Source organism: Xyrauchen texanus, chromosome 12, assembly GCF_025860055.1.
Source record: "Xyrauchen texanus isolate HMW12.3.18 chromosome 12, RBS_HiC_50CHRs, whole genome shotgun sequence".
NCBI classification, from domain to species: Eukaryota; Metazoa; Chordata; class Actinopteri; order Cypriniformes; family Catostomidae; genus Xyrauchen; species Xyrauchen texanus.
Genome location: NC_068287.1, coordinates 40,879,072 through 40,891,241, shown reverse-complemented (window position 1 = coordinate 40,891,241; position 12,170 = coordinate 40,879,072). Strand labels below are relative to the sequence as shown.

At 37.9% G+C, this 12,170-nt stretch overlaps 1 protein-coding gene across 1 annotated transcript; it reads left to right on the top strand.

The window, feature by feature from the left end:
- The first annotated feature begins 628 nt into the window (after nt 1-628).
- On the top strand, nt 629-10,330 carry LOC127652863 (low-density lipoprotein receptor-like). Its single transcript, XM_052139275.1, has 9 exons — nt 629-1,009; nt 2,587-2,706; nt 3,741-3,863; nt 6,684-6,803; nt 6,916-7,035; nt 7,196-7,318; nt 7,409-7,531; nt 7,637-7,756; nt 8,434-10,330. The coding sequence occupies exons 1-9, from the start codon at nt 952-954 to the stop codon at nt 8,445-8,447; spliced, it is 921 nt and encodes a 306-aa protein (XP_051995235.1). The 5' UTR covers nt 629-951; the 3' UTR covers nt 8,448-10,330.
- Nucleotides 10,331-12,170: the final 1,840 nt, after the last annotated feature.

Here is a 12,170-nt window from a genome sequence, read left to right as displayed (position 1 = left end):
AAGAGATAAAGATTATTTAGCACAACTCAAGCCAACATTTATTTATTTAGCTTTTAATGAGAGCTTTTAATTTGTATTTATTTATTTTACATTACGGTCTTTTTTGACCCCAGAAAAAATATCAGACTTTATTTTTATAGAAAGAATTTATTAATTGAAAACATGTTAATCATAGAAGATGTGTATTTAATAACTGTTTATCTAGTATTTTTTAATAATTTTTTTAGTGGACGAAACAAATAGCGTCATGTCATTGACCCGAAAATGGTGCGTAATTCCTTTTCATTGAACAGAATCCTATCACTGGCCTACAGCCAATACATTTTGCAATGAAGTTTGTCAATCTAAAGTACATTGTGGGCCGTTTACACCGTGAGGTTCTTCTGTGGTATTCTTTGACTCTTGGTCTATGTACACGTATCAGACAAGCGTCTTTAACATTGTCACAACTCTGTTATTTCCCACCATGAGCACTGAGAGCCACAACAGTTTCAGCCTGAATATCCACTGATTTGCAAAGGGTCAATGTTCACTTCTCAAGGAAAACAAACACTGATCTGGTGGTTCAAGTGACCTCCAAAGTAACTAAGCAAAGTCTGGAACTGGACATCCCGAGCATGTTTATAATATATGATGTGTAAAACTTTATCGGTCTCTCTTATTTTTTTTTTTATTTTTTTGAGTCTCTGTAATCCCCATATGCTTGGTTTAGTGGGAAAATTAACCTAAATTCTTGAGCTTTGAGCACACCCCAAAATCCCACCTTCATGTGAGTAAATCACCCACACAACAACACCAACAAGAGTTTTAAAATGTACATATTTACGCAATGTCAGATAAGCAAGTCTGCTGCTTTATAGAAGCTATTTATTCAATCCTTTGATCCACTGTGCACATGTCATACTACAGAAACTAGGGTGATTTTTTTTTTTTTGACTGCACTGTAAAACTATGGAGATTTCATTGATGTTGCTACTTACAATTACTTTGTTTTGTCCTGTTCAAACAGGTAAGCAACATTTAGTGTAATGCAAGTTCATTAATAGCATTGACATTACTTCTCTTTAATACATTTCTTTATCTAATCCATTTATCCATTTTTATCCATATACAGTATAAATTGTTTTCAGTATCCTAAAAGTGTTAAAGACTTTTGCAAAAACTGATTTGAGTTGATTGTCTTAGTTTGCAATTCCTTTTACTGAAGCTGGAAGGGAAAAGTAGAAAAGATCATTTAAAAAGATAATATTAATATTTTTTGTGAGAATCAAATGAACATCTAATGTATAATGTGTTTAATTCAATGTTTACCACAGAATAAATAAAATGCATTCAAGAGTTGAAATATGTAATTATTTTGGACCCATCTTGTCCTTTGGGCCCTTAAGCCCCACCCATTTTTACATCCTCCCTGTTTCATGCTTGCCAGATGGGCTTGTTTGAGTATTTCTGTAACTGCTGATCTCCTGGGATTTTAACAGTCTCTAGAACTTACTCTGAATGTTGCCAAAACCAAAAAACATAAATTGAGCGGCAGTTCTGCAGATGGAAATGCCTTGTTGATGAGAGAGATCAACAGAGAATGGCCAGACTGGTTCAAACTGATAAAGTCTACGGTAACTCCGATAACCACTCTGTACAATTGTGCTGAGAAGAATAGCATGTCAGAATGCGGGTTGGCGCTGTTTTGGCAGCACAAGAGGGACCTACACAATATTAGGCAGGTGGTTTTAATGTTGTGGCTGTATGTGTGTGTGTGTGTGTGTGTGTTTGTGTATATATATATATATACAGGGCTGGACTGGAAATCTGGCATACCGGGCATTTTCTCAGTGGGCCGCCCACTTTTGGGCCAATCAGGGGCACACTGGCCATCGGGAGATGCCACTGTGAAACGTGCCGAATGGGCCGTGACAAGCAACAATGAGCCGCTGCGATATGCAGAAAAGAACAGCTATATATATATATATATATATATATATGTATATTATGAGTGCATGGTTAAGTGCTCATGGATAAGATGTCTTTAGCTGTTTTTTGAAGACAGTGAGTGTCTGCTTCACAGATGGAGTTGGGACGGTCATTCCACCAACTAGCTACAGTGAAACCAAAATTCCGGGAAAGTGAATTGATACCTCTGCGTTGGTACAACAAGGTGCTGCTCATTAGCTGACCTTAGGCTTCTGGTGGGAACGTAGCCCTGCAGGAATGATTTTAGGTAAGCTGGAGCAGACCCAGTGACTGTTCTGTATGCCAGCATCAGAGCCTTGAATGTGATACATGCATCAACCGGTGGCCAGTGAAGAGATACAAGGAGTGGGATAACATGCTGTGCTGCTGCCTTCTGGATCATTTGCAGGGTCTAATTTGAGCATGCAAGGATGCCTGCTATGAACGCGTTACAGTAGTCCAGTCTAGTTATGACAAGTGACTGACCAAGCAGTTCAGCGAGGAAGAGTCTTATTTTCCTGATATTGTAGGGTGTAAATCCACATGATCGTGCTGTACACTAGCGCTTCAGATCATAGGCTATATTTGAAATGCTTATTGATTGTATTTTATATTATATTTATATTTCCTCATCAGACAATACTTGCCAACCCAATCAATTCAGCTGTGGTGGTCAAAGTACCGAGTGTTTGCCTAAGATTTGGAGGTGTGATGGTGAAAAGGACTGTAGGAATGGTGCAGATGAGAAAGGCTGTGGTGAGTGATGTCACTTTAAATATACTATCAAAACTACACTGAGATTGATCAGTTGCTCCGCTGTGACACTTGTTGACCTGAAAGAAAACTGGCCTGAAAGATGAGATGCAAGTTTAGGGTGCCTACATGGTAAATTTACTGTGTAGGCACCAATTTACAGCTCTGACTGAGCGTTGACAACTCTGACAGAGAGTAGTCTTAATTACGAGTATGTCTTTGCTGTCAGAAAAAAGAACGTGTGCCTGATTTTAACAGCTCAGTTAAAAGAGTTATTCTGCTCTCAATGTCATGTTTGTGCCAAGTTTAAATGCAAGTATAACATATCATGCAGTAACATACTGACATACTGTAATGATTGCTGTACGCAGTCATGAAATCAGAGACGCTCCCCTCGAAATTCAATGTGGTCAAGAAAGAGGCATTTTATGATCAGGTGTAAATTATGTCGGTAAATGGAAATGGCATCCGTCTGCAGGATCTTGTGATTTCTTGTGATCAATATTCTTGTGATCAGTATTTTTATTGAGTTTGAAAAAGAGCATATAGATCACAAATCATATGAACTACTGTATATACAGAAAGATGCCCATGAGCTGCCCAAGTTACAGATAATATTATATAATAATAATAATAATAATAATTAAATAAAAACATCCATCTGCACTTTTTTGGAATTGTTTTTCTATGTAAATATGAACAAGATGGACGTCTTTGAACATTGTGACACATCTCACTGTTTTTTAGCATCTCTCCCTAGGAGCGCTGTATTTTTTAAGATTTGTGTTAACTTAAATGAACTTTAGCTTTAAAAAATGAATCTCGAGACATTACATTTGTTGTGCTGTATCTAGCTTTTCTTTAACGCAAAAATGCGTTAAAATGTGTGTTGAAAGCATTCTTTTCTGTTCACATACTTGCGCAAAGTAAAATAGCAAAATAATATATACTAAAATAGCATCATTTCTGCTTTTCACACTGCTCAAAGCTTGGTTTACTTATGATAAGAAGTATCACTGTGTGTCTCTGTCTGACAGGTTTCATGACTTGTGATCCTCAGCAACTTCAGTGTGGCAATGGCAAATGTATTCCGGAGAGCTGGATGTGTGATGGAACTAATGACTGTGGTGACGACACTGATGAACTTCCTACTGTCTGCTGTTAGTATACTTCTAAGACAAGTCAATAGTTCAGAAGAGGAAGTATGTTAGTGTAACCTTTATGGTACAACCAATGAACAAACTACCCCAAAAAATGCTATAGGGTGCAACGGTTACAGAAATAAAATCCCAATAAATTTTAAAGATGACATTTAACCTATAAATACAGCCCTACTGTGAGCTCTGAGGTTGTTAATAAATGGTATATGCCTCTAATTTTTAAGAAATTATGTTTAATACCAGAATTCCTACACTACCCATGAATTATGAAGAGAAACGTACTACCAGTCAAAGAATCGCAGCCAACATAGTGTGCCAAACGTCCACCCACTCGCATGACATATCGTGATGACACAGTCGGTCTTACTATACACTCAAACTACAATACTAGGCGGCTACTGGCCAAATTGATGCTCTACTCAGAGTTCCAGGTGGAGGAGGTTTGGGTGATATGAGCGTGAAGCGATCGTCTGTGTTCCACAACTGCTTTCGGGACCTTGAATAACGTATAACCTGCGAGTAAGGGCAGCCGGTGGACTTTCTGGTGCCCTCCGAGGGTAAGATGGTGCCCCCCTTGGGAGTTGGTGCCCTAGTATGCGTGTAGGGAGCGGCGGTACTGATTATTCGATTCACAGTGCTTCACAGGATCATTGTTCAGTCCCGCATGAAAGACATTATGTACACCGTCTTGTAACTTTGTCTTTGTGTTTGCTTAAAATCAAAGTTTTGTAATGTTGTGATTCACCTTGGAGATGGTTGATTTGGTTCATGACTTAAATGAAGGAATTTTTGGAAATCCCGATGGAAAAGATGGATGGGAAATATTCTTCTGGAAACAAGACTGCTGAAAAAGAGGCTGGGCATTGTTGCACTCTATTGCAAGTTTGTGATGCACAATGTGGTGAAAGAAAAGACTGTGGTGTGGTGTAGCGGTTGAAGATCTGGACTGGTAACTAAAAGGTTGAAGGTTCAAATTCCTGAAGAAATGACCCATGAGCTACTTCCATTGTGCCCTTGAGCAAGACAGGAAGAGTTAGCCTAAAAATTTAAGTTCTGTTATTTATTCACCTTCATGTCGTTATAAACACATATGCTAATATACACTCACATAAAGGATTATTAGGAACACCATACTAATACTGTGTTTGACCCCCTTTCGCCTTCAGAACTGCCTTAATTCTACGTGGCATTGATTCAACAAGGTGCTGAAAGCATTCTGTAGAAATGTTGGCCCATATTGATAGGATAGCATCTTGCAGTTGATGGAGATTCGTGGGATGCACATCCAGGGCACGAAGCTCCCGTTCCACCACATCCCAAAGATGCTCTATTGGGTTGAGATCTGGTGACTGTGGGGGCCATTTTAGTACAGTGAACTCATTGTCATGTTCAAGAAACCAATTTGAAATGATTCGAGCTTTGTGACATGGTGCATTATCCTGCTGGAAGTAGCCATCAGAGGATGGGTACATGGTGGCCGTAAAGGGATGGACATGGTCAGAAACAATGCTCAGGTAGGCCGTGGCATTTAAATGATGCCCAATTGGCACTAAGGGGCCTAAAGTGTGCCAAGAAAACATCCCCCACACCATTACACCACCACCACCAGCCTGCACAGTGGTAACAAGGCATGATGGATCCATGTTCTCATTCTGTTTACGCCAAATTCTGACTCTACCATCTGAATGTCTCAACAGAAATCGAGACTCATCAGACCAGGCAACATTTATCCAGTCTTCAACTGTCCAATTTTGGTGAGCTCTTGCAAATTGTAGCCTCTTTTTCCTATTTGTAGTGGAGATGAGTGGTACCCGGTGGGGTCTTCTGCTGTTGTAGCCCATCCGCCTCAAGGTTGTGCGTGTTGTGGCTTCACAAATGCTTTGCTGCATACCTCGGTTGTAACGAGTGGTTATTTCAGGCAAAGTTGCTCTTCTATCAGCTTGAATCAGTCGGCCCATTCTCCTCTGACCTCTAGCATCAACAAGGCATTTTCAGCCCATAGGACTGCCACATACTGGATGTTTTTCCCTTTTCACACCATTCTTTGTAAACCCTAGAAATGGTTGTGCGTGAAAATCCCAGTAACTGAGCAGATTGTGAAATACTCAGACCGGCCCGTCTGGCACCAACAACCATGCCACGCTCAAAATTGCTTAAATCACCTTTCTTTCCCATTCTGACATTCAGTTTGGAGTTCAGGAGATTGTCTTGACCAGGACCACACCCCTAAATGCATTGAAGCAACTGCCATGTGATTGGTTGATTAGATAATTGCATTAATGAGAAATTGAACAGGTGTTCCTAATAATCCTTTAGGTGAGTGTATACAGTACTGTGCAAACGTTTTAGTCACTTGTGAAAAATGTTGCATAGTGAGGATGTCTTCAAAAATAATGACATAAATAGTTTTCATTTATCACTTAATGTCATACAAAGTCCAGTAAACATATAAAAAGCTAAATCAATATTCGGTGTGACCACCTTTGCCTTTAAAACAGCCCCAATTCTCCTAGATACACCTGGACACAGTATTTCTTGGTTGTTGGCAGATAGGATGTTTCCTCCATTTTTTTTTGTGGAATACAAAAGGTAAAATTGCATGCTTTTTTTCCAATACAACAATAGTTTATAATGACAACCTATGTCAAGCTTCAAAATAGACATGAAAGCTCCACAAAAGTGGTCAGGCAACTCATGTGTTTTAATATAGCTGATTTAAAAACACTACAAGTCATCTTGTGGCCCAATAGGAAGGCCCCCTGGTTGAGAACCACTGCATTATTTTATACCACAACATTTACTTACATCTGTATTTTTCAGCTCCCCATTGCAAAGGACCACAATCGTTTAAGTGCAGCAGTGGTGAATGTATCAGCATGGAAAAGGTTTGCGACAAGCATCATGACTGTAGGGATTTGTCTGACGAGCCATATGAGTGTGGTAAGTACACAACATTCAAGGAGGCAATTTGCCATTATGCATTCATTTTCTTTCCATGGGTTTTGTTTTGGCCTGTGCGAGCGACATTTTAAAGTTATTTCCAAATCCACAGGTTTGAACGAGTGTCTTATATACAACGGAGGTTGTTCTCATTTCTGTAGGGACTTGGAGATCGGTTATGAGTGCGAGTGTCCCATCGGCTTCCGTAAGGTGCACACGAGACTCTGTGAAGGTAAAGAAAGTTTTGCAAAGAAAATGTAATTGTTTCCCTTGCTGAAATGGATAAAATCACTGGCCGACATATATATTGAAAGAATGGTCAAAGATTGCAAAAATCAATTTAAAGAAGTAGTTCACCCAAAAATTGCTTTTTGCTTTCCCCTAATGATCAGCCTTACCCATATGCCAACCGGATGAGTTCCAATGTGGTGACGGATCTTGTATCAATGGTAGCCTCCGGTGTGACCATAAGTATGATTGCAGAGATTTAAGTGATGAACTGGACTGTGTTAATGGTGAAGTATTCATCTTATGCCCTTTACACAATTGATCCCAAAAATATGCATGATATGTTATTCCAATAAATTAAATCTAAAAATGTTTAGCATCCAACTGTGAAAGACCACACATGTTTAAGTGCAGCAGTGGTGAATGTATCAGCATGGAAAAGGTTTGCGACAAGCAGCAGGACTGTAGGGATTTGTCCGACGAGCCAATAAAATGGTGCAGTAAGTAAATTTGACATTCAAGAAGGCACTTTTACTGCATACAAACATGATTCTTCATGGGATTGGTGTTGACCATCATCTACATTGTCATCTTCAAATCCACAGATGTGAACGAGTGTTTAATAAACAATGGAGGCTGCTCCCATATCTGTAGGGAATTAAAGATTGGTTATGAGTGCGAGTGTCCCACCAACTTTCATTTGGGGGACAAAAGACGCTGTGAAGGTAAGCAAGACAAGTTTTGCTAATTAAATATATTCCCACAACTGAAAGGATTACATCCCAGAATGACAGATATACTGTATTAAAAGTACATTTTTACTAACAAATCCTAACTTGATGATTCTACTACATTGGTTGGTACTACATTCTAACTGTCACTGAAATCACTGTGACATCACAAGTGCACTATTATTCCAGTCTGCCAAAAAGAAAAATTATAGAAAAGGAAACAAGCTTGTTTTGTGTACCGCTTCTCGATTGTTAGGGGCCGTTTACACAGGACAATGTTTCAGCGTAAACCTGCACTAGTCACACTGTATATCTTTGACCATTGCGACATGTCTCGCTGCTATTTAAGGATCTCCCACCAGAAACGCCATGTTTAAGATGCTGTGTAAAGTAGTTTTAAAAGTGAGTCTCAAGACATTTTTTTCGTCCCCACAGAGCTGGGTCTTGCAGTTTTAATAGCAGGAACGTTTCCTGCTCGAACGATGCCTTACTAATGCGGCAGCCCTTATAACAGAACACTGTAAATTAAGAATAATGATGCATTCTTGTGAAAGTTTGGTTTGATACACAGTTGCATATCCATTGCTGTGATGATCGGACAGTCGTACCATGCACACTTGCATTCAATCTACACTTGCATCAACTGAGTCTTTCTCTGGTCTTATTCACAGAAGTGTCCAACTAGCTGGTGTTGGTTCTCATGCACATACATCAGCAGACCAACAACACATGGAGATGTCCGGTCCTCCAAGACCTTGCAGTACTCTAGATGAACTGAATTTTGAAAAAGAAAATGTATACAAAGTGATTAAATCAGACAATTACAATATAATTATGTGTCAAGATCACACTGTATATGAAACATGCATTATTTATTTGGTAAGTAGCTGAGTAATAAGCAGCATAATATAGTCAGCAGGTTATTATCGCAAATTAAACAGGTGTAAAAAGAACTCTGGAATTATACTTTTCCCAGCTTAATATGCAGAGACAAATATAAGTAAGCCATCCAGAGGTCAATTTTCTCAAAAACTCTTTAACATTGTGTCTCTGTGGCACTATACAAATTCCTCTGTTTGTTTTGAGAAACCTGTCCAGCCCGACAAAACAACATTGGCTCAATCAATGGCGTGAGTTGGAGCAAATATATAGGGAGCCCCTTTCCCATCTCTAACCATGAGTGGAAGTGACACTCCCTTTTGGAGTTGGTGCAATCCCCTTTTGGAGTAACTCCGCCCCCTTCTGGAGTAACACCACCCTCTTTTGGAGATCCCGGCCACATTTGGAGATCTCGGGCTTGCAGCTAGAGCTACTTGGGAATTCAGACCATTCCGATAGCTGTTTAAAAAAATAAACACTTTTTGCAATACTGTTTTTTTTTTGGACTAAATGGCCAAAAACATACTTGATTGGAAGTAAAGAGTATTAATATTAAACTAAATGTATTTAAAAAAGTAACTCTTTTCTTAGCTAGAATGACATCGAGAGAGGAGATGTGTGAGAGAGGATGTTGCTGCTAATTACTTTGTCCATTAAATTGATTTCGTTGATGGAATTAATACAAATGAAAAAGATTTAATTTGATTAGTTAGTCCATGAAAAAAGAAAACGATCTGTAAAAATGCAACGTCTAACTAAAATTGTAAGGAGTAAAAATAACCTTTTTTCTTTAGAAATTTATAAGTACAAGTATTTGGTTTAAACTGCACTTGAATAAAGAGCAAATACCCCTAAATAACATTTAAAGGTGCACTCAGTAAGTTTTGTTTTTGTGTCATCTTCAATATACACTGACACCTAGTGGCTTGTATTCAGCATCATTTAAAACCAATAGTTTTCATTTTCAGATGCCATTGTAGCAATGTACTATTCACAGTCAGCCATGATAACTTTAATCAATGAGGGAAAGTGTCCAATAACAGGACGGTTAATGAGATGAAGAGTAATATTTGGCTGGTCATGTGATTATAACATGGCAGCCCCCATGTTCATGTAGAATAAAACAGCTTTTATAAGGTTACTGATATGACTGGAGTCTTTATTTGAATGTGAGTGGTCATGATTTCCTACATATATTGCAAAGTTACAATTCATGTCTTAAGGAGTGCACCTTTAAGTATAGTAGCCTAATGAAGTACTTTACACCCCTGAAAATAAACCCCTTCAGGATGATGCAAGACTTTGTCTTTGGTGCTCACTCTGGTTCTGAGGATAGAACATGATAATACGTTTTTCTGAGGCAATTTTGACTTTACAACATATTTTGCCTATCAAATGTAGCTTTACACACACTCTGTGCTTGGTCCCTAAATATGTGGCTAAAATATCTTGCCTCAGCACTAGTTGGATCATTCCTGTCATCATTTGATAGACAACGTATTTGAATACAATGATTAAATGCAACAATATCAACTTAATTATGTAATAAGATATCTTGTAGTTACCGTCAGCTTATAAAAATATGTTTTGATGGATAAATTGCTCGTATTTATTTTAATTCTTATTTCTACATGTCAACGGACTCGTTCTCACTCTAGCTAATACATCTATAAAACACTATGTACACAAAATAGTTACACTCATTACCTTAAGGACAAAAATCTTTTCATTCCAGAGCCCTGTCTTAACATTTTTAATATTTTCCACCAGATGGCGCCATTTTTCTCACGTTTAGCCTATGGAGCAAATACATGCTTTTTCCCTATTTTCTGTTTGCTGTATTATTGAGCACTGCAGGCCAATTGAATAAATGATGCAGCTAAAATTGTGTGTGTGTGTGTGTTGGTATGGATGTAAGAGTGTGTTTTGTGAGCATGCATTGAGAAATTTGTGTGTATGTGTGTAAGAAAACAACAGTAGCGTTATATAAACAAACTGGCATTTAAAGGGTTAAAATCCTGAAAAGTAATGAACATTTGGTAGTTATGATCAGGACTGATGTTGGTTAAAAAAAATAACTAATTGAAAGTGGAAAATAATATTAATACATAATGTTATTATGGCAGTTTTTTGACGTGGACATTTTTATCTTCTAACTTTTTTTTATTGATGCGCTTTTAATACACGTTTAAGTATGTCTCAAACCATTCAAGCGGTTGATGTTGTTTTATTTTTAGCTTAAAAGGGAGCTGGAGGAAAGAAATTGGAAAATACATGCAGTTAATAGAGCTCCCATGTACAAACATGCGTCAGGCTACATTTATCATCCATCCATATACATCCTCATACAAGAATACATAAAATATGAGTTCAGAAGTAAGCTAGTCAAATGTTTTATCCAAAATGTCATAAATATATTTTAAATGAATTCTGAAAGTGTATATAGTCACATGCTTGAAGGCAATAATAACCAAGTCTTCAAAATGAAAGAATAAATTAAACAGTATTAAGCAATCAAATTTCCAGGCAAGATCCCTGAAAATAACATTAACCTCTCACACTTGTGGAATTAACATTTTAAGACATACAGTATGCCACATGATGTGTGTTTTGCAGATGACATGGTCTCCTTTTTGAGCACAAGATGGTGCTGTCAGCCCAAAATAAAATAGTCTGACTGGGCTGAAGAGATACTGGGATCTTCATGTTGATCGAGCACTAGGATCCTCTCTATAGCCATTCATGTGCTGTGTACTCTGTATAACTGTATTCCTCTAAGAAATGTTTTCCACTTGTGGTGTTTCAATGTATCAGTCTAATATAGTAATCTAATAAAGGTTAAGTCTATACACAATCTAACGCAGGTATTGCATATACAGTGCGGCCATAAGTTTGGAATAATGTACAAATTTAGCTGTTTCAGAAGGAAATTGGTAATTTAATTCACCAACTGGCATTCAACTGATCACAAAGTATAGTCAGGACATTACTGATGTAATAAACAGCATCACTATTTGAAAAAAGTCACATGTGATCAAATCTAGACAGGCCCCATTCCCAGCAGCCAACACTCCAACACCTTATCCTTGAATAATCATGCTAAAATGCTAATTTGGTACTAGAAAATCACTTGCCATTATATCAAACACAGTTGAAAGCTATTTGGTTCATTAAATGAAGCTTAACATTGTCTTTATGTTTGTTTTTGAGTTGGCAACAGTATGCAATAGACTGGCATGTCTTAAGGTCAATATTAGGTGGAAAAAAAAGAAACAGATTTCTCTAGAAGCTCATCAGTTAATCATTGTTTTGAGGAATGAAGGCTATACAATGCTTGAAATTGCCAAAAGATTTCATGCAAAGTTGTACACTACTGTCTTCAAAGACAAAGGACAACTGACTCTAACAAGGACAGAAAGAGATGTGGAAGATCAGATGTGCAACTAAACAAGAGGATAAGTACATCAGAGTCTCTAGTTTGAGAAATAGACACCTCACATGTCCTCCGCTGACAGCTTCATTGAATTCT